Source organism: Carassius auratus, unplaced genomic scaffold (genome assembly GCF_003368295.1).
Source record: "Carassius auratus strain Wakin unplaced genomic scaffold, ASM336829v1 scaf_tig00006777, whole genome shotgun sequence".
NCBI classification, from domain to species: Eukaryota; Metazoa; Chordata; class Actinopteri; order Cypriniformes; family Cyprinidae; genus Carassius; species Carassius auratus.
Window position 1 is genome coordinate 82,663 of NW_020523789.1, and position 19,957 is coordinate 102,619.

A 19,957-nucleotide genomic window follows, 5' to 3' on the forward strand; every position below is an offset into this window, starting at 1 on the left:
GTGAGACATATAAAATGAAATGCACACATACTGATTTCCCACTTTTTGTTTTGTTTCTCCCACTGTTTAAGTGTACATTTCAAATCAAATAAATTTAGTAATGATGTGATGTAATTAAAGAATAAAGGATACAAAATTCACTTGTATATTACACAAACAATAATGATAAGGTGTTTTTTTTTTTCTTTTTTTTTATAAACATTTGTGTGTTAATAAATGCAATAAATAAATAAATAAACAGTTTTACACGTATACACATTAAAACGTTATGCATGGTCTCATGTTGATATACACATGGGTTTGTTTGGTATTTCACCATAACTTGTTCGTTCTTCTCTATGACTCATACGAACTCATTAGCTATTCAATCATTATGATCAGAAATCCCGCAGCTCTGACCAGGGGCCGTGTCTATCCGCTACCAGGGGGCTAACTGACGTAGCGCAGAGCCAATAAATGTTGAGCTCTGCTGGTGCCGGGTGCTCCCATTGGTTGGCGAGGGGAGGGTGCTGCGGGAAAACCGAACAGCCAAGCACTGATGCTTCAGTACTGTGCCAGCGGACCTCGTAGGAGCGCACCAGATATTTTGGACCTTTCAGATATCAGAGACTGTAGCTCTAATATACAATTCATTTGTTGCATTAACTCTGTGGATTATGATATTGTATTTGATCACACGCCAACTGATATATCTTAATATCAGTGTCAGTTTAATGTTGTAATGTTCACTTGTGCCAGAAATCATCTGCGATTCTAAAGCTTGTTCGTGGAGGGAATCGCCTTGGGAAATCGGTCCTGTGTAAACCAGCGCGCAGACAGCATGGTTTTTGGCTGACAGCCCCGTTTAAGGAAACATATTACCCTACAACCAAAGCCTTACGCAAGCCTGCGCGCCTTACCTTGGAGAAGAGGGTGATGGTTTTGCTGTGTGCTCCGCGGAGATAAAATATTCCAAGTGTCCTTTCCATAGTGGAGATGTTTGTGTTTTTGCTCCTGCTGTGTCTCTCGGATGGGGTAGTTTCGCAGATACGTTATTCTGTGCCAGAGGAAGCTGAGCATGGCACGTTTGTGGGAAATATCGCCGAGGATTTGGGACTGGACCTTACAAAACTTTCATCTCGCCGCTTTCAGGTGGTGCCCAGCTCGCGGACGCCGTACCTGGAAGTAAACTTGGAGAACGGGGTGCTTTTCGTTAACGAGAAAATCGACCGGGAGCGCATCTGTAAGCAGAGTGCCAGCTGTTTGCTTCACCTGGAGGTGTTCCTGGAGAACCCACTCGAGCTCTTTCGTGTGGAGATAGAGGTGGTGGACATCAACGACAACCCGCCGAGCTTTCCGGAGACAGACTTCACCGTGGAAATATCCGAGAGCGCGACCCCGGGTACGCGCTTCCCGTTGGAGAGCGCCTTTGATCCGGATGTCGGTAGTAACGCATTGCGCACTTACGACATCACCACCAACAACTATTTCTTCCTAGACGTGCAAACACAGACTGACGGCAACAAATTCGCAGAGCTGGTTTTAGAAAAGCCACTTGATCGAGAACAGCAGGCGTTGCACCGTTACGTCCTCACGGCCGTGGACGGCGGCCAGCCTCCTCGGACAGGTACAGCTCTGCTTGTGGTCAGAGTGCTCGACTCCAACGACAACGTCCCGGTGTTTGATCAGCCGGTATACTCGGTTAACCTGGCCGAGAACGCGCCCGTGGGCACGCTCGTCATGCAGCTGAACGCGACCGACTCAGACGAGGGCCCGAACGGCGAGGTCATTTACTCGTTCAGCAACCACATCACAACCAGAGTCAAGGAACTGTTCGATATCGATGCCCGAACGGGCCGTATAGAGGTCAGAGGTGAGGTGGACTTTGAGGAGAGCAGCCTGTATCAGATTTACGTGCAAGCGAAAGACATGGGACCTAATGCCGTGCCCGCGCACTGTAAAGTTTTGGTCAAAGTGACGGACGTCAACGACAACGCACCAGAGATCATCTTTAGCACCGTGACGGAGTCTGTGAGTGAAAATGCAGCCACGGGCACCGTGATCGCACTGCTCAGCGTCACCGATAAAGACTCTGAAGACAACGGCCAGACGCATGTGGAAATTCTCGGAGATGTTCCTTTTAAACTCAAAACCTCTTTCAGAAATTATTACACTATTGTGACTGACGGTCCTCTAAACCGAGAGACTGTAGAGGCGTACACAATCACCGTAGTTGCGAGAGATAAAGGGATCCCATCTCTGGCTACCAGCAAATCAATCAAAGTGCACGTGTCTGACGAGAACGACAACGCGCCAGCGTTTACGCAGCCCATTTATGATGTTTATGTGACCGAAAACAACGTCCCCGGTGCTTACATCTACGCTGTCAGTGCAGTCGATCCTGATGTCGGACAGAATGCTTATATAACTTACTCCATAGTGGAGTGTGAAATACAGGGTATGTCTGTGGTCACGTATGTGTCCATCAACTCGGAGAATGGGTATCTGTATGCCCTCAGATCGTTTGATTATGAGCAACTTAAAGACTTCAGCTTCACGGTTCAAGCCAGAGACTCAGGCAGCCCCGAGCTGTGGTCCAACGCCACAGTGAACGTCATTATAGTGGATCAGAACGATAACGCGCCGTCTGTGATTGCGCCTCTTGGAAAAAATGGCACTGCGCGGGAGCCTTTGCCGCGCTCTGCCGAGCCAGGTTACCTAGTTACTCGCATTGTCGCCATGGATGCAGATGATGGAGAGAACGCGCGTTTGTCATACAGTGTACAGAGAGGGAATGAGAATGGGATGTTCAGAATGGACTGGCGCACCGGGGAGTTGCGCACGGCCCGCCGGGTGTCAGTCAAACGAGACCCGCAACAGCTTTATGAGCTGCTGATTGAGGTAAGGGATCACGGGCAGCCTCCTATGTCGTGCAGCGCTGTGGTGCAGGTGACACTCGTGGACAGTCTCGTGGAGGGCCACAGTGGAGAGCGCGGCACGGCCAAGGCCAAAGACGCGTCTCTGGACTTGACGCTCATCCTCATCATCGCGCTCGGCTCCGTTTCCTTCATCTTCCTGCTTGCTATGATTGTACTGGCCGTGCGCTGTCAGAAGGACAAAAAGCTGAACATCTACAGCACCTGCCTGGCGAGCGACTGCTGCTGCCTGGTGGGCTGCGGATCGTGCGGGTCAGGTGCCTGCTGCGGACGCCAGGCCCGGGCCGCACGTAAAAAGAAGAAACTGAGCAAGTCAGACATCATGCTGGTCCAAAGCACCAACACAGCCAACGTGAGCGTGGCGAGTGCCGCACAGGTGCCCGTGGAAGAGTCAGGGAGCTTCGGCTCGCTCCATCAAAGTCAGAACTACTGCTACCAGGTATGTCTGACTCCGGAATCGGCCAAAACGGACCTCATGTTCCTGAAGGCCTGCAGCCCGTCGCGCAGCAATGACACCGAGCACAATCCGTGCGGAGCCATAGTGACCGGATATACGGACCAACAGCAGCCGGACATCATATCCAACGGCAGCCTTCTCTCCAGTGAGGTACGAGCACTTGTAAAACTTACTCAAAGAATATTATTAGACGCAAAAAAAAAAAAAAAAAAAAAAAAAGGATTTATTTATTTATATTTTGAATAGTGGCAATCATAAAGCAAGTCTAGCTCTTTTATTTAGCTAACATACATAGCACCAGAGAGAGAGAGAGAGAGAGAGATAAGCTTTAAATACGATTAGATAAAATTATAGAATTTAATTATTCCATATTATGTGAACAGTATGTCAATAGTCATGATTTGAAATCGTTTTTGCTATTTTTTTGAGTACATTTGAATTATATTTAGTGTTTTATATTTCAAATTAACTATACATTTAGTGACTTAAAAAAAGCTAAGCAAAATAAAGAAAAATCCTCCTCTCAAGTATAGTGAGCTCTGAAAACAAACAGGTTGATAACTGGTTGCTAGCATACTTACATAAGCAACATTAATCTGTTCTACTTTTATTAGTAGGAGTACTAGTATTATTATTAGTATAATAGCATTATTATTATTATCTATAAGGCCTTTACTGTATAACTATACCTATTTACCTATAACAACCCACATTAGAGTGTAAACGTAGTGTCACTGAAGTGACAGATTTGCATGTTTGTGAAAAGCTCTCCGGGTTATAGGTCATTAGATATGCCAGTCACGGTGTTGCAGAGCCTCACAAGAACAAAGATCTGTCTATAGTTGAATTCTGCTGAATAGCAGCAGAGTTTAATGATTTTGCCTGCCCATAAGGTTCCTGTAATGCTCCTAGTGAGCGAAGCTTGAATTCTGACCTGTATTTTTTTTTTTTTTTTTTCATTTATTATATATATATAATTTTTTTTTTCAGTGACTTTTATACATTGTTGTTGGGCTTGTTTCAAATGAATAATTATCTTGCAGACAAAACACCAGAGAGCAGAACTCAGTTATTTGGTAGACCGACCAAGGCGTGTTAACAGGTGAGTATTTAATACAACTGACCTTAAATTTATTTGCCTCCTAAAACTTTATGAAAGGAACTTAATTTTTTCCTTATATGATAAGTCTATGAACATCTGAATTAAACTGCCATGAACATATGAGACCATTTCAAGGCTGAGCAGTACATTTGTGGTTATATACTGTACTGTAAGAGTCATTTGGCATAGTGGTCGACTCAAACCCTCTCTCCTCCCTCAGTTCTGCTTTCCAGGAGGCAGATATCGTGAGCTCAAAAGACAGTGGCCATGGAGACAGTGAGCAGGGAGACAGCGACCATGATGCCATGCATCGTGGACATTCCTCCGGTATGGTTATACAATTCTATTTCTATTTCTCTCTCGTTTTGATGTTGATTATCAGATGAGCTGGTAGTCAGGCTGAGCTTGTAGAGATGTGGGTTTAAATATTCATATATATATTTATTTTATTTTATCTTTTTAACTGTTGAGATAGACATGCTGGACGAACAATGGCAGAATAGTTTCAGTAGTTTCATTGTGTTTCATCCTCACACAATCAGAACAAAACTCCTGATCAAAGCATGTCATGGCCTTTCATATATTTGGGGATCCTAGCAGGAATATTTTAGGCCAGTGAGCCTCTGGGTATGGATGCGTGAACACACTCTGGGAACAAAAGCCGTAGTGAAGAATATAATCCAATTGTTTATGGATACTTCCCCATAATAGGGATTTACTTCAGTGGTACTATCTCGCTTTCACCCACGTCTCCACAGACGTGATGGAATTTAGATCGGTCCAGGCGGTCTGTCATCAACTCTGTGGGAATGGGACCAAATAGGTTGAGCAGCAAACAAACAAGTGATTCATTGGCTGTGTGCAATCCCCTCCCAAAACTCCCCTTCCACCCTAATCCCTCTGCCCTCATTCCACTGACGGAGGAAACTACTTGTTCACACCTTCATAAGATCACATGTGGCTCTTTGGAATTGAGATTCGGATGTATGCTGCAATGGAAACGGTGCTTTGTTGCTAAATGACACTTTGCTTCAAGTGCATTGTGAAGTTGACTGTATAATGTAATTATGACATAGTTGAACACAAATGAATACAACCAAAAAGTTGCATCTTATTATCATTAATTTCCTTTTGGTTGAGCATATGTCCTCTGTTGTTATTCCAGAGCACCATATGCTGTGGCTGGACTGCTTCAGCTCTCATTTAGCTTATTTTTGCTCAGTTAAACATCAGATTAAAATCAAGACATTTTTCTATAAAAGGTCAGCTAGCCCATCTGGCTTTGTTGTCACAGCCAATCAAAGAACACTTGTCTTTAAGATACAGCTCTATAATGTAAAATAGAATATATATATTTTTCATTTGTGAGCATGTTGTCCCCAATATTTGTGTGCATATTGTCCACACTAAAATTGTTTTGCTGCATACTATCTTCTTTAATTAAGATAATTGAAAGAACCGCTTGGTATGCAGACTTGGAGAGCATTCAGAACCGAGCATTGTTCATTTTAATGAGAATTCACTAGAAACTGCCTTCATCCATTCAAGTTTCATTTTGTTTCTTAACCAGCTGCTGTTTTGTGGTCTTTCTTGAAAATTTTAGTCAGCCAAACGCTTACAGTGTTACAATGCAGACGCATTCCGCATCCCTGTTTTCATCTCTGCTACACTGAAAACAGGCAGAGATAAGCATTGCTTAATTTCTCTCTAGTGCATAAGAATGCATCCGTAATGCATAGTGGATAACTTCGGAGCTTCTCTTATGCAATGGCATACCTGAATCATTTCATTCCAGTTTCATTTCTTTTATACTGAGGATCTGCCACCTTGCAACAGAATCCCTAATTTGGGGTGCAGGTCATGTTCAGAATTCAGAAACAGAAAGCAACAGAGCAGATATATATATATATATATGTATATGTTTTTTTTTTTTTTTTTAATCCCAATGTTTTTTTTTTTTTCTCTCTCTCTCACTTTGCCATGCACAGGGTAGAGCCTAATGAAAAAGTAATGTAGAATTTAAAATAATTTCCAAACAACTTGTGAAAAAAAACGTGTTCTTTTTCTAGTGAAATTGTCTGTGGTGTCTTCTGGGGTTTTGTTGCATAGAGACCCTGTTTAAACATCATATTAATATCTGCCTCTGCCTTTTTCCTCTGATATTTACATGCATCTCAAATGTGGCTTCTGTAAGCACTTTTGATTTTTTTGACAACATAACATCACTCATTATGTCAGCGTGTAATTCCCAAGGTCTTATGGTATTATGGTTATGGATTTTATTGTATTATGACTGTTTTGTTTCTTTGACTGTTTTGAACATTGATAATAATATATAATAATATATATTCTTGAGTACATAATCTATTGGAATTCTATATAACGGATCATGTGACACTGAAGACTGGAGTTATGATTGCTGAAAATTCTGCTTTTTCCATCAGAAAATACATTTCATTTTAAAATATATTTAAATGTAAAAGGTTTTGTTGATATTTAATAATATTATTTTTATTCATTTATTATTATTTATTTTTTTACTACATTTTTATCATGTAAAGAAAGCCTTGGTAAGCATAATAAATTAAATTCTAAATTGTTAAAAAATCTAACTGATCCAACACTTTTGAATAAGAGTGTAGTGTAATAACTTATTTCTTTAATAATGTTTTAATTTTAAACTTATTTGTAATGTTTTAAATATAAAATCTTTTGAACTGAATTTTTGAATAGCACCTGCTTTAACAGGCAAAGATTAAAACCTTTGTAACCCTTTATCGAATGTGGTTAAAGTGGACCAATCCCCAAAAAATCCTGAACCCCATTTAAATTTGTAGTAGCACCAGGTTACCTGAAATGGAAATTAATACAAAGTATAAAAAAACATGTATTTTTCAACCAGAGAATGCAGAGCATTGCATTTTCATCAGGGTTGACTCTTTCTTGCAATATTGAACCACAAGTCAACAATATAATTACTTTTCCAGTTTTTCAACTGAAAAAGGGTTACCGGATGAGTACAGAGAGCAATTAATTTCCGAAAATGTCAGGATATCAAGATGTCTCTGTGCGATTACACAATGAGGAAGTGTCTTATCTCACACTCTCTAAACATCAAACTGTCTCTCTCTCTCGCTCGCTTTCTCACATTATTTGTATGACATATATATCCATTGTTCACAGTCTACTATAAAAACAAGACTATTGGAATGGATAGATTTCAGATTAAATGTCTAAACTTCTTCTTGTTGCCTAGTCGATCTGATACTTGGGTCTGTAATTATGTCTTTACAGACCCAAGTCTTACCAAACCCAGGCCTAAGTAAGTTGTTTGCATGTAGCTCAGAAGGACTCTAATCCTCTTTTAAAGCAGAAATGCAAAGTCTGTGTATGCTGACCTGTCTTCTGTCTGAAGGGCTAGTCTGAGGATTAGCTAAGAACATCCCCCTCACAACACTGACTCCGCTCCATACCTTCAACATCTCCGCTTAGCGCTGCTTTGAAAATGGCACTTCATTAATCCTCCAGCTGTAATTACTGACTGTTTTAGACGTGGGTTTTTTAGACACAGGAGCTGAAAGGGGATTTAAAAATGCTCACCTCTCCCTTCTTTTTAGATGCACATAGTCAAAACGGCATGGCTTACACCTGCTGGGGTGCTGGCGAGGGTAAAAGGCGATGTGCAACTGTCACGCGCAAAAGGATTTGTTTCCCTCATGCTGGCTTTAGCTGTAACGCTCTTGTAGCGCTAGCTCCTCGGCTTTGTGATTTGTGAGGTTGTTCATCATTGGATATTTGCAGCAGGCTGCGTGAATTACATGATGCTAATCAAAATACATTTTCAAAGAGGCTCGTGCTCAACCTGATGTGGTTGGCCTGACATGAGATTGTGAAGCTTGGTCCCCAAGGCCTGGAAAATGGAAATTTGTTTTAAATTAGATTAGATTCTTTATTGCCATTATACAAACATACAGCGAGGTTATAGTGCACTCAAGGACCAAACTCAGTATATGTAAAATAAGTAAATAAAAATTCTACACATAAAACATCTTCAGAATTTTTACTATACACTACTTACATATACAGTTAACAGAATAGTTAAAAAATCATATTACAAACGAATGCAATATTGCACATTAATGAAACAAAGTGCTCCTAATGTAATTGCACATAAAGGGGTCTTGCATGTCAAGGATGTATTGTATTCAGGGGTTGTATTTTCAACTCAGAGATAGCTCTGTTTTTAGGCTTGTGCTGAACCTCTCAGAAAGATGTTGTAAGCCTTACACTGGGGGCGGAGCTTAGCTCTTAAAGCCGTTTCAAATAATATCTGGAAAATGCTGCAGAAAATGACTTTATTTGGTTAAAGCAATTTAAATTATTTTGATACGGTATATAAATAAGTTTAGATCAGGAATTGTATTTATTTATTTACTTTTAAACATTTTCCCGACATATTCAAAAAACTTTTAGCACCCATTGAAGTGTAGATTTTCTTTTAAGGTGACGTAATATCTTAGTCTTTTTGTTCCTTTAATTGAGACTACGAAATAGAGACAAAAGAGTAAAGGGGGTTATGACCTTTATAATATATCCCTTCATCTTGCAGCTGGGCAGAAGAGAAGGAAAGAGAACAGAGGATTGGGTTTATCTGTAAGCTTGGTGTCTGAGAGAGTTTAACTTTGATGCCAAATAGAAAGGGAGGGGAAAGAGAAACCTCAAGAATAGATTACAGCATTGACTCCATCTACTCACTGTGTGTATGTTCTCCGCACATGCTTTGATCAGGGTAATTTGTAATTTAAAAGTAACAAAGAAGGCAAAAAATGAGCAGGACACAATCTTTTCATGATTAACCCATCAAGAGCCAAAGACATTTCATGCACAGAGCTTCTAATGTTTTCAAAGGCAATGGCATGTATTTTATAATGCTTAAGGATGCAACATAACTCATTAATTGGTTGAATTAATGTTTGAATTAATGCAGAATGTGATTTATGTGATAATGCAGAATGTGATGTTCATTTATCTATGAGAGGAGACATCGAGGGCATGTTATATCTTACATGAACTGCATACACTCGGTTTGTTTTATTTGCTTATGTTGGTCTGTCTTGCACTTGCATGCTTCCAATGCAATTGGGAGCAGATTCTCTCTCTCATCCTCCCACATGGAAAATTAAACACAAGCTAACCCATCTCTCTGTTTTCTCTCATAGGAGCAGACCTGTTCTCCAACTGCACAGAGGAGTGCAAAGCCCTTGGCCACTCAGATCGCTGCTGGATGCCAAGTTTTGTGCCCACCGAGGCACGACAGGGCGCCGATTACCGCAGCAACCTGCATGTGCCGGGCATGGACTCTGTGCCCAACTCTGAGGTATTTGAGGGCGAGACGTTGGTGGGCGATCAGTCATTCTCAACCTTTGGCAAAGAGACGCCACACCTCCCCAACCAGATGCATCAACATCAACACCATCAACATCACCTCAATGCTTCCACGCTAGAGAGGAAAGAGTTCGATGCACTTCTGTGTAACTCTCGCATGCCTTACAAAGCCGCCTGTCTCTGTGAGTATCTCAAAGACAGAGCCCTTTCCTCTGTCTTGATCTGACCCGAAAAAAAACTTTTCAAACCAAATTCAAGGCCTCTAGCGTGAAGTGCTGCTGAATTCTCCTCTAAGAACTCTAAGCCCTCACACTTCAGCTTTCCTTCACCCATCAACATCTTTCCATCCTTCATCTGCTCTTCATCTACTGGTTCCTGATGTACACTCTTAAAAAAAATGCTCTAAAAGAAGCAATAAGTATTGGAGGAAACAACAGAATCCTTTTAATGTCCTTCAGGATTTTTTTTTTATCTTGTAGTTTCTTAGAAAACCCTCTACTGGTGCTTTAAAGCCCCTGGAGGCCTGCACATTTTAAATGGAGGAATCAATACGCTGATCTTAAGAACCTCTAATGTAGTATCAATAATTATTTTAATCTTCAAAGAGCCAAATAGAAAGAACCCTAACAAGTGAATCTTTTTTTTTTTTCTTGATAGAAGCATTAAAGAACCTTTTTTTTTTTAAGAGTGTACGATTAGCTTTTTCTTCATACCTTTACTCACAGTCAAACAATGTTATCAAAAAATCTGAACTCAAAAAGCCTTTAAATACATGATTGTGCATCAACCTTCTGACTTTTGAAACATTCAAAATTTAAAAAGGAATTTAAAAAGCATCCACTGTTGGGTTTTAGAATGTGTCACAGCCCTGATAATTTAATTATTTCAAACATTGTGCATGCTTTGGAACATGAAAACTATGACATTGTTCAGTTGATTATAAATGCAGGGAATCATAAAATGCCCTGTGTCTAGTTTTGGGATTTTAATGCTATACCATGTTAGATCAAATATGAAAACATTCTCAGATATCTGACCATAGGCAATGACCCACCAGAGACGGACAGAGATTGAAGCCTAACATGAACTTGTAAAACACAAAGATTAAAAAAAAGGCAGAGATTCCCTATTGTTTTGTACACTGGCAGAACATTAATTGTAGCAGGGTTTGAATCATGCCAAACGTCAGCTCAGAAGCTTGAAACCGCAACCCTCAAAAGGCCATAGTTTATAAGGTTTAAACTGCCTACTACCGTTTGTTGTGTTAGAGAGGATGAAGGTGGTAGTGGGATTGATTGAGATATTATTGACTGCTCTTGTTATGTTAAAACCTTCAAATATCTGTCTCAGAAAGAGTGCTCCGAGGCTGTGTGGGTTGTGCATTTAACTTTGAGGAAATTGTTTATGATTGTAGGACTACAGTTCCTCATCAAAGCTCCTCCTTTGTATTGATCAGCCAAGGGTCTTTTAATAGCTTAGCACAACACTTTATGTAGTTTGCCGCCTAAAAAAAAACAAAAAAAAAACATACTTTTAATAAGCTTCCTTTCTTTTTCCCTTTTTAGCGCGGAAAAGGATATGCTAGCTCTTTCCGAGTGGACATACCAGAGACGGCGTGATTTTGCACAACCAGTAAAACTGATGGAAAAGCGAAGAGCATCAAGTTTTCAGACTCTATTTCCAGAGACGTCAGATGATCGTGCATTCCCAAAGGCTTCCGGAGCCTCTAGGACCTCAACAAACTTGATGAAAGAGTCGGACTTGCAGAGCTAGGTGCAAGGCCGAGCGGCTGGACATAACGTGCTTCTCAGCAGGACTGAGACGGAGGACAAAACTAAACCGTTAAAATACATGGAGGATAGGAAGACAAGGAGAGAAACAAGAGGACAGCTATTCCTCTTGGCTTCTGCGTGTGCCTGTTTACAGCACTACTGTACATCGTAAAAAATAAAAATAAAATAACGGACAAAAAAAAGAAGTGAACTATGACGAGAACCACCAATGAAAAATACAAAAACTGAGCTATATCCACTGAGCCCTTTAGTTGTTTATGTACACACACACCCACCACTAAAAAGCCAATTGTACAGGAAATTAATTTGTGCATTACAAATGCAAAATTGTTCTTTTAGACATGACTGTTTTTATATTCAGTGTGCGGCTGTGTGTGTGTGATAAAGTGTTTTCCCTAAATCTATTCAACTCTTTGTCAAATGAAAAAAAAAAAAAAAGCAACGGATTCCACAGGGGGATTTTATTTTCATCAGGGTTAAGTGTTTAACGTTGTGAGCGGGACAGCAGTGGCCTAAATCTTATTCTCTCAGACAGTACGTAGGTTATATCACGTGTGAGAAGTCTTAACTGTACTCTTTTAAACTTCAAAATAAATATATCTATATCTATAATTCTATCTATATATACTTTTTCTGAAAGTGCGGTCTTCATTTGCGCAGTTTTTTTGGTTTGTTTTAATTTTTATCTCTCCAGTAGTGCGTAAAGCTTCTCAAGGGAGCTGAATCCACTTTACGGGGGTTCTTAACATGACAGAAAGCCTTATCTCCAAACTTTTCATCCACTTTTGGATATTGAGATTCATGTCTATAAATAAAAGAAGGGTTGTAATATTCTAGATTTAAATACATGGCAGTTGTGTATTACTGTTGCTAAGTAATGTTGGAAATTCGAGGTCAAATACGAAAGGGTCACACAGCGCAAAGCAAACACACAAACTGATACTGATATTTACACACTATATATGCATATTCACATATGCACACAAACACCTTAATAACAGGAGGTGACAAATAAACTGAAAAATGTATACTTGCATCCTAGACTCCTGTGTTTTATTTTTAGACAAAGTTTAGTTCAACAATTAAGCCATAGATGCAAAAACTCAAATGAGCATTTAGTGCAGTTTATTTGTTCAAACCAAATGTTATTTAAGTTCCATTAACAATGATAGTTCAAATACATTTGTGCACAAAAATGGAGGGAAATGTGGACAAAGACATTTCATCCACTTCTCATCTGCAAAGGGTCAAACATGTTATATATATATATATATATATTCCAGCAAAGTTCAATTTAAAGCCAGTCGCACAGAACTAAACTTAATGCAGCACGAAACAAAGGACAAAAGCAATGTGATCATATCTCATTTTCCTTAAAATTGACTCCATTATGTTTGACCTCCACTCATATTAATCTCTTTCACAAACCGCAGGCTGTAATATCTGAATGGGAAAGCTGATGGAGGGACCTAAATACAGAAATCACTGGGCTATAATAAGAATAATTAAAGAAATAAAATAAATGACTTACGATTTCCCAAACCAGTCATACATTTCCAAGAGACGTGCTTTGCTTTGGAGCAAATTTTAGTCACTCAAAGATGTTCAGTTAACATTTTTTTTTAAGTTCTACTGAATACAAAACAATTCTTCTAACAGGATCTTGTTTGTTTTGCGGGTAAAAAAAAAAAAAAATAAATAAATGGAGAAGGTGGGCCTCAATTGATGATGTGAAGGTGGGTGTTGGGTGACGCTTTTAACAGAGGCCACCACTGACAGATAGATTGAAGTTGAACAGAAAGTCTGTCCTCATAAATATGCTAACAGCCCCAGCCCCTGTCAGACACTTTTCTCTCACCTATCTCACGCCTTAACTCCCTTCATCTCACCCCTCTTTTCCTTCCTCCTGCACACACCTCGTCTCCTCTGACAGGTCAGCGCTCCATTTGTTCTTTCTGACTGATGACATCTATATGAAGTAAACTTTTGTTCTTATCCAAAGAGAGAGAAAAAGAAAAATAAGAGCATCTTCGGAGCTGGTTTGTCAAGGTGTTCCGTGTCTGTTCTCACTTCAAAATGCCTCTCTGTAGGGAATGTTTTGAAGATCTCTGCTGTGTGCATACATGTGTGTGTGTGTGTGTGTGTGTGTGGCACAGCCAGATGTCTGATGTCTGAGGTGACAGTGAGACATGGTGGAGGCTCATCGGACCCCTGGCAGTTCTCTGAGGGGCCTCGGGGGCCCCTGCCTAAGCGTCTGAAGTGACAAGGCGGCGAAAAAGCGATAAGCGGAGCAGGACAGGAATGTGAGAGCAGAGAGGCCGCAAATCCCAAGTGTGCTGTCTGTTACGTGGGAGCAGGAAGAGAGTCGGACAGGAGATAAGATGACAAAAGGACGATGGAGCCAGGAGCGTGATGGGGGAGGGGGGGACTGAATGAGAAAAGGGACGAAAAAGAGGGGCAGAGAGCCCCTGTGAGTTGAGCTGTGTTCACAGCTTTTTTGACATTTAGACCTCTCAACTGCTGTAAGTCTCGCTATCATACCTGTTTGCGACAGAGCCCCACTGAGACGTCATAGCAAAAAGGTTCCAAAAAGTCTTTGAAATGACAAATGAATGTTAGACCATGGAGTTAGACCATGGAACAACATTTAACTCCAAAAATATATTCTTGACCATATCCCTACACCTAAACCTAACCTTAACCATGAGTAATCCCTAAAATCAGAGGAAATGATAGACGATTGACACTGATGTACAAGTACCAAACAGTGATTTTAAGCCTAAACTTAAAAAAAAAACTATAAACTGGTTCTTCAGATCTGATTGGTTAATCGCAATGTTGTCACAAACATGTCTCACTTGGTAAAATCAGGTTCTGCGTGAATTTAACTTATATCTAACTTTCTCTAATGGACAATGGCTTATAGGATATCAGTGGAACTGTGACTCGATTAAACAGCAGGTTATAAACTCTGAGTGAACCTAAGTGAAATGTAGAATTTTTTTTTTTTTTTTCACTGAGCATCTGAGTGAAGGGCTGCCATTCCACTTGACAGTAAGCCTATTTAGTTCAGTGAATGAACGTTAATCTGTCTTTAGTGCCTTTGGCCTATTTCCTTACTTATTTCCCTACTTACTTTCCTTACTGTCTGCACACTTTACATTCACACACAAATCAAAGCGCACATATGTAGATCATAGGCCAGTCATTTGGTGTCCAGGCGGAAGTATTGTGTTTTATTTATGTGTTTTTATTTTTATTTATTTTTTTTGATAATGGGTGTTGACACCCTTTTACAACTGCAAAGAGTATTTGTGAAAGAAGTGTTTATAATGCAGACACATCTCTCATTCCTTCTCTATCACAGATTTTCCAGGCAGCCTTTCATCTTGTAACCTTCACAATAGTGCAAATGTGTTGTCCGCAGATTAAAGAAACCTGTCACACCCTACCCTTGCAGATATGTATCCCACAGCGACAAACGTGAACTGTAAATGTTTATGACTGCTCAAAAACATTAATCAAGCATTCAATATCAATGTAAAAAATAAAACAAATACATAAATAAGAGCCTTGTCTTGTTATTAGTAGCAGATAGATGGTTACTTTAATTAAGCTCCTGTGAATAGTTTTGTTTGTTTGACCTGAGTAGCTAACTGCTGAAATGAGGGAGTAGTGGCTTTACCTGTGTGTGAATGTGTGTGTGTGTGTGTGTGTCCGTGAGTGGACTGTAGGTGCCACCTGGGTTCTAATGAGTGAGTAATTAGGCTTTGGCACATGCACAGACAGCCACACCTCGCTCCTTGGGACCCCAGCCACCATATGCTGCACCATTTGGGAGCTCAACTTGCCAAGAACTCTAGAAGAAAGGGAAAAGTAAGTGAAAAGAAAGCCTCAGCTCCTTCCTTCTTCAAGCAGCACTCTTTCTAAACATTTCGGCCTATGCCATAATGAAATTCTCAGCTAGAAGCATTTCAAAATCACAAATATACCGAGTAAATACCGCAGGAGAATGTTGAAAGTAAACCCGGTAATTTACTAAGTGCCAGCTCTATTCATGCCAGTGTAGCCTGATCTCAATCACATTCAGAAAGCTAACAAAAGAAGGGGTGTGTTCTCAGGAAAGCTGGGCTGGGGTCGGTAGTCAAGGATTAAAGTGGTTTGATTTCATTTTACAGGTGGTGAAAACTGACCCCAGCACAGCACAGACGTGGCGGAAATGTTTGTTGTTGTAGACTTAAGAGAAAATTTGGAGAGAAGACGTTCTTTCAACTGCTTTCAGGAGCGTGTCGAATCAGCAGATGCCAGCCAAATGTTGGTGGGTCTATTTGTTTGTCAGCTTTTGAAATGTTGTCCCTCCCCACTGTGAAATGCGGTAACAAAGTCCCATACAGAAGATACCATTCACAAACCCTCTGCTCTTGACAAGCGCAAGTCATTTCTGGGTCACATTCAGGCCATTTGTGGGACAGAGAGAACACACACATACACAAATTTGCTTAACCATCTGCTCTTGGTGCCTGTCGTGGTGTAACATTACCTCAAGCTCTCCAGGAAGGACAGCAAGGGAGTCTACGGCCATTTGGTGATTCTGCTGTTGTGATATTATTAATGGTGTTTACTTGAGTTAATGTACAACCCCCCCCCCCCCCCCCCTTTTAACTTGAGTAAAAGTAGAATACACCTATTTAATGCACATAAGCTGCATAAGTAGGTACTGATCAGTAGACCATAGTTTATGGATTTATTTATGGCTTGTAATTTTGTTTGAACCTATTGCACAAAATATATATTCTTAGAGAGAGGGGTCTAATGTCCTAGACAAAGATTCAGGATTTTGAGCTCAGTCTGACAATATTATGAATTATCATAAATTGTCAGCTAGTCTTCAGTAGTCAAGCAGTTAATACCATAAACTAAACTGATCACACTTTTTCAGGCAGATTTATTTCTCAAAAAGCAACAGCATCATACAACACACTTATATAGCACACTTGAGCTCTGAGGATCAAATTACTTATTGTCCGTGTCTCAGTTTTGATTTGGAACAATTACGTAATTTCAGTAACTGGAGACTCGAGATCTCTTCATTTAATAACATGTAGTGAAGTTAAAGTTTCCAAAAAAGTAAAAATACAAATAAAATAATAAAATACAGGTACTACAAAAAACTGAATAAGTAATGTAACAAAGAAAAAAATATATATTGCTCATAATACTGCAGAAATACAATATAAATGGAGCAAACAGATATAAACGTGAAGCCAGGGGATCACAAGATCCTGGTTCAGGGCAGTATTGACAGACTGATTTGGGGCCATTATTCTTATACTTATAGGCATGCTTTCCTTTTCAGATGAAAGTGCTATTATTTGTTAAGGGCTTTTTGGCCAATGTTGTTCTCTCTCTCTCTCTCTCTCTCTCTCTCTCAGGCAGCACTGATCTCAGTGTTAGCAGGTAAATCAATTTTATCGGCCACAGAAGGTCTCAAGCTCTGTGTCCCAGTCATTAGCTATACTGATTTGTGTAACACGTTAAAAGTTGTTAAAGATAGTCTCTGTAGACATCTCTACACATCCCTTTCACAGCATAATCTCAAAGGAAACATCCATTCATCTTCAGCCTGGTCCCTGTCCTCTGGCTAAAAGGCGTAGCAATATTTCTGCCAAGAGGGTGAAACTATGTTGTGTTTTTGTTTGTTTTTTTTTTTTTTTTTTTTTTTTTCGGTTCTGTCTGATAAGGTGGGTTAGTACAGGGTAGTAGAAATCGTAAAAAAATAAAATAATAATAATAATAATAACTATGTTTAATAATGTTCTATGACCTGTAGGACAGTGATAATTTAATCGCATTTAAATATATATAAATATTGCAAAAACACTTATTTCATTATTCTGCTGTAAGGGATACTTGGGCTAGTTGTCACATTTTTTAGGCCAGTCAATATTTCACAGGGTGTATTTTTGAAAGTAAATTTCTGTACATGTCTTTAAATCTTGAAAATAAATAAATAAATAACCAGAAAAAAAGCAGTTCCTCTTCGGGAACTCGAGCTGCGTCGAGCGCTTTTGGGGAACGCCTTTGGCAAGAACAACTCTGAATATCGTGTGCAATCAGTCCAATGGAAGAGCGTGGCGTCACGGGCGGGGTGACGCAGCGACCAGGAAGCTATAAAGGCACCTGCCACACAGCTGACTTCAGCTTCGCGTCTTTCAGCAAGCGCTCTGTGTGTGCATGTCTAAAGTCTGTCTTGTGAGTCTTATTTATTGTTGTCTTTCCCAATAAACAACACAATGATTAAGAGCAAAGCAAAGACACGACAATTGGAGGGCGATTCCAGATCGCGCTATGGATTGTTTGTTCCTCCCTGCCCACGTACATCACGGGTGGGGATACAAACAGTCTATGCGTGGTTTGCCTGGGATCGAAGCATGCTGAGTCGGCTCTCGAGGGAGCCGACTGCCCGGCCGTTGTGTATGCTTCGATCCCGGAGGGCTCTCTTCGAGGAGGGAGCCTTCGCCAGCGTTCCTCGCAATACCGGTCCCGTTTTCGCCGAGGCGGAACGGCTCCGGCATTCGTTGGGTTCGCAGATCGATCTGTTGGAGGGAATGGAGACGGGCACGTCCTTATCTCCTACCTTACCCATCAGATCTGCCTGATTCCGGGGTTCGGAAGCCCGAGCTTCGGTTCTTCCCCCCCGAGCATCGTGCTTGACGCTCCGCCTTTCTTTCTCCGAGGAGATTGATACGGAGGGCGTCGGCGAGCTTTTATTTGCACAAACATAAAGTTGCATAAGCATATACAATAAACAGTGTTATGCCTAACATTATACAAGCAGCTATTTAAGTCTCCGAGGGGATTAATATTCTTTGTGTGACTCATTATTCGCGCGCTGTCGAGGCAACGCGTGTATTACATCATTTTCAGTTTTGATGTGAATTTTCCATACCCGACCGCTTGTCTGGTTGTTTAAACTCCATTTAAAAAAGGAGGAGTTAGTTCTATCACTTCAATGTGTACTTTGTCACAATCTAAACCGTGTTCACTCGTCTGATTGTTTTGATTTCATTAAATTCTAAGAAATTTAATAACTGAGAAGTTAATATATCACTTCAATGTGTATTGTATCACAATCCAGACCGTGTTTACTTGTCTGATTGTTTGATTGTTTAAAAATTCTAAGAAATATAATGACTTTGAGAAGTCAGCACTTCAATGTGTACTTTATCTCAATCTAGACCGTGTTTACTTGTCTGATTGCTGAATTTCATTCGATTCTGAGGAATCTAATGACCGTTATCTGACTTCAAGAAGTTCAATATATCACTTCAATGTGAATTGTATCACAATCCAGACCGTGTTTACTTGTCTGATTGTTTGATTGCATTAAATTCTGAGGAATATAATGACAGTTATTGAACATGTGAAGTTAGATGTACTGGAGGGACTGCTGGGCGGGAGCAGCCCCTCCATGTACAGACAGAGCAACGCTCTGGGCCGACGACTTCTCAGCCTAATCCCAATCTGATGTCAGGCTGGGAGGTCCACGGCCAAGAAGTCATGACGCATTTCAGTCACGACTACAGAGGGCGGCCCCTACTGGGGTAGAGCGGTGTCCACCTCATTATACGGTGCCTGTCTCACCTCAGTGCCCTCGGGAGGTGGGTCTGCCAACCCTGCCAGAGTTTCAGGGTGCAGCCGCTTCCAGCGAGCACTGCTCTCAGTTATTTCCGCCCGTGAGCGTAGCGGAGCTGAGACGCTCGCCGCCCCTTCGGGGGCCTCTTACACCAGAGGTCAGTCTCGAGGGACTGATTCCCTTAGTACATCAGTTAGCAGCGTGAAAACTACTGCCAAATGTATCTCAATGGGTCCTGCACACGGTAGAAAGAGGCTATCGCATTCAGTTCGGCCATCCGCCACCGACATTCAATGGGGTTACACCGACAGTAGTCGGCCCCCAGCAGGCTCTGGTGATGGAACAAGAAGTGAATACCCTAATAAGGAAGGCGGCCATCGAGGTGGTCCCTCCTCTAGACAGGGAATCCGGGTTTTACAACCGGTATTTCATAGTTCCAAAGAAGGATGGGGGGGTTGCGTCCGATCTTAGACTTACGTCATCTAAACCTCTCAGTTATGTCACTGAAGTTCAAAATGCTCACTGTCAAACAGGATGTAGCTCAAATCAGATCCGAGGACTGGTTTGTCGCAATAGATCTCAAAGACGCATACTTCCACATATCCATCCTTCCACAACACAGGAAGTCTCTGAGGTTCGCTTTCGGGGGCAAAGCCTACCAATATCGAG

General features: G+C 40.9%; 1 protein-coding gene across 2 annotated transcripts; it reads left to right on the top strand.

Moving 5' to 3' along the window:
- Nucleotides 1–514: 514 nt before the first annotated feature.
- LOC113071299 (protocadherin-10-like) lies at nucleotides 515–12,688 on the top strand. Of its 2 annotated transcripts, none has more exons than XM_026244668.1 (5): nucleotides 515–3,522; nucleotides 4,416–4,474; nucleotides 4,695–4,801; nucleotides 9,694–10,041; nucleotides 11,425–12,688. In XM_026244668.1, exons 1-5 carry the CDS (start codon nucleotides 976–978, stop codon nucleotides 11,442–11,444), a joined length of 3,081 nt encoding a protein of 1,026 aa, XP_026100453.1. In that variant the 5' UTR covers nucleotides 515–975; the 3' UTR covers nucleotides 11,445–12,688. The 2 variants fall into 2 exon arrangements, with proteins under 2 accessions (XP_026100453.1, XP_026100454.1); XM_026244669.1 differs by having other exon boundaries at nucleotides 9,694–9,851.
- The last annotated feature ends 7,269 nt before the right edge of the window (nucleotides 12,689–19,957 follow it).

What these genes read in the sequence shown, in the direction of transcription:
- LOC113071299 (XM_026244668.1), top strand. Translation starts at nt 976, where the DNA reads ATGTTTGTGTTTTTGCTCCTGCTGTGTCTCTCGGATGGGGTAGTTTCG. An exon ending in GCAGCCTTCTCTCCAGTGAG is followed by an intron (nt 3,523 to 4,415) that starts GTACGAGCACTT and finishes ATTATCTTGCAG; the next exon opens with ACAAAACACCAGAGAGCAGA. An exon ending in CGACCAAGGCGTGTTAACAG is followed by an intron (nt 4,475 to 4,694) that starts GTGAGTATTTAA and finishes CTCCTCCCTCAG; the next exon opens with TTCTGCTTTCCAGGAGGCAG.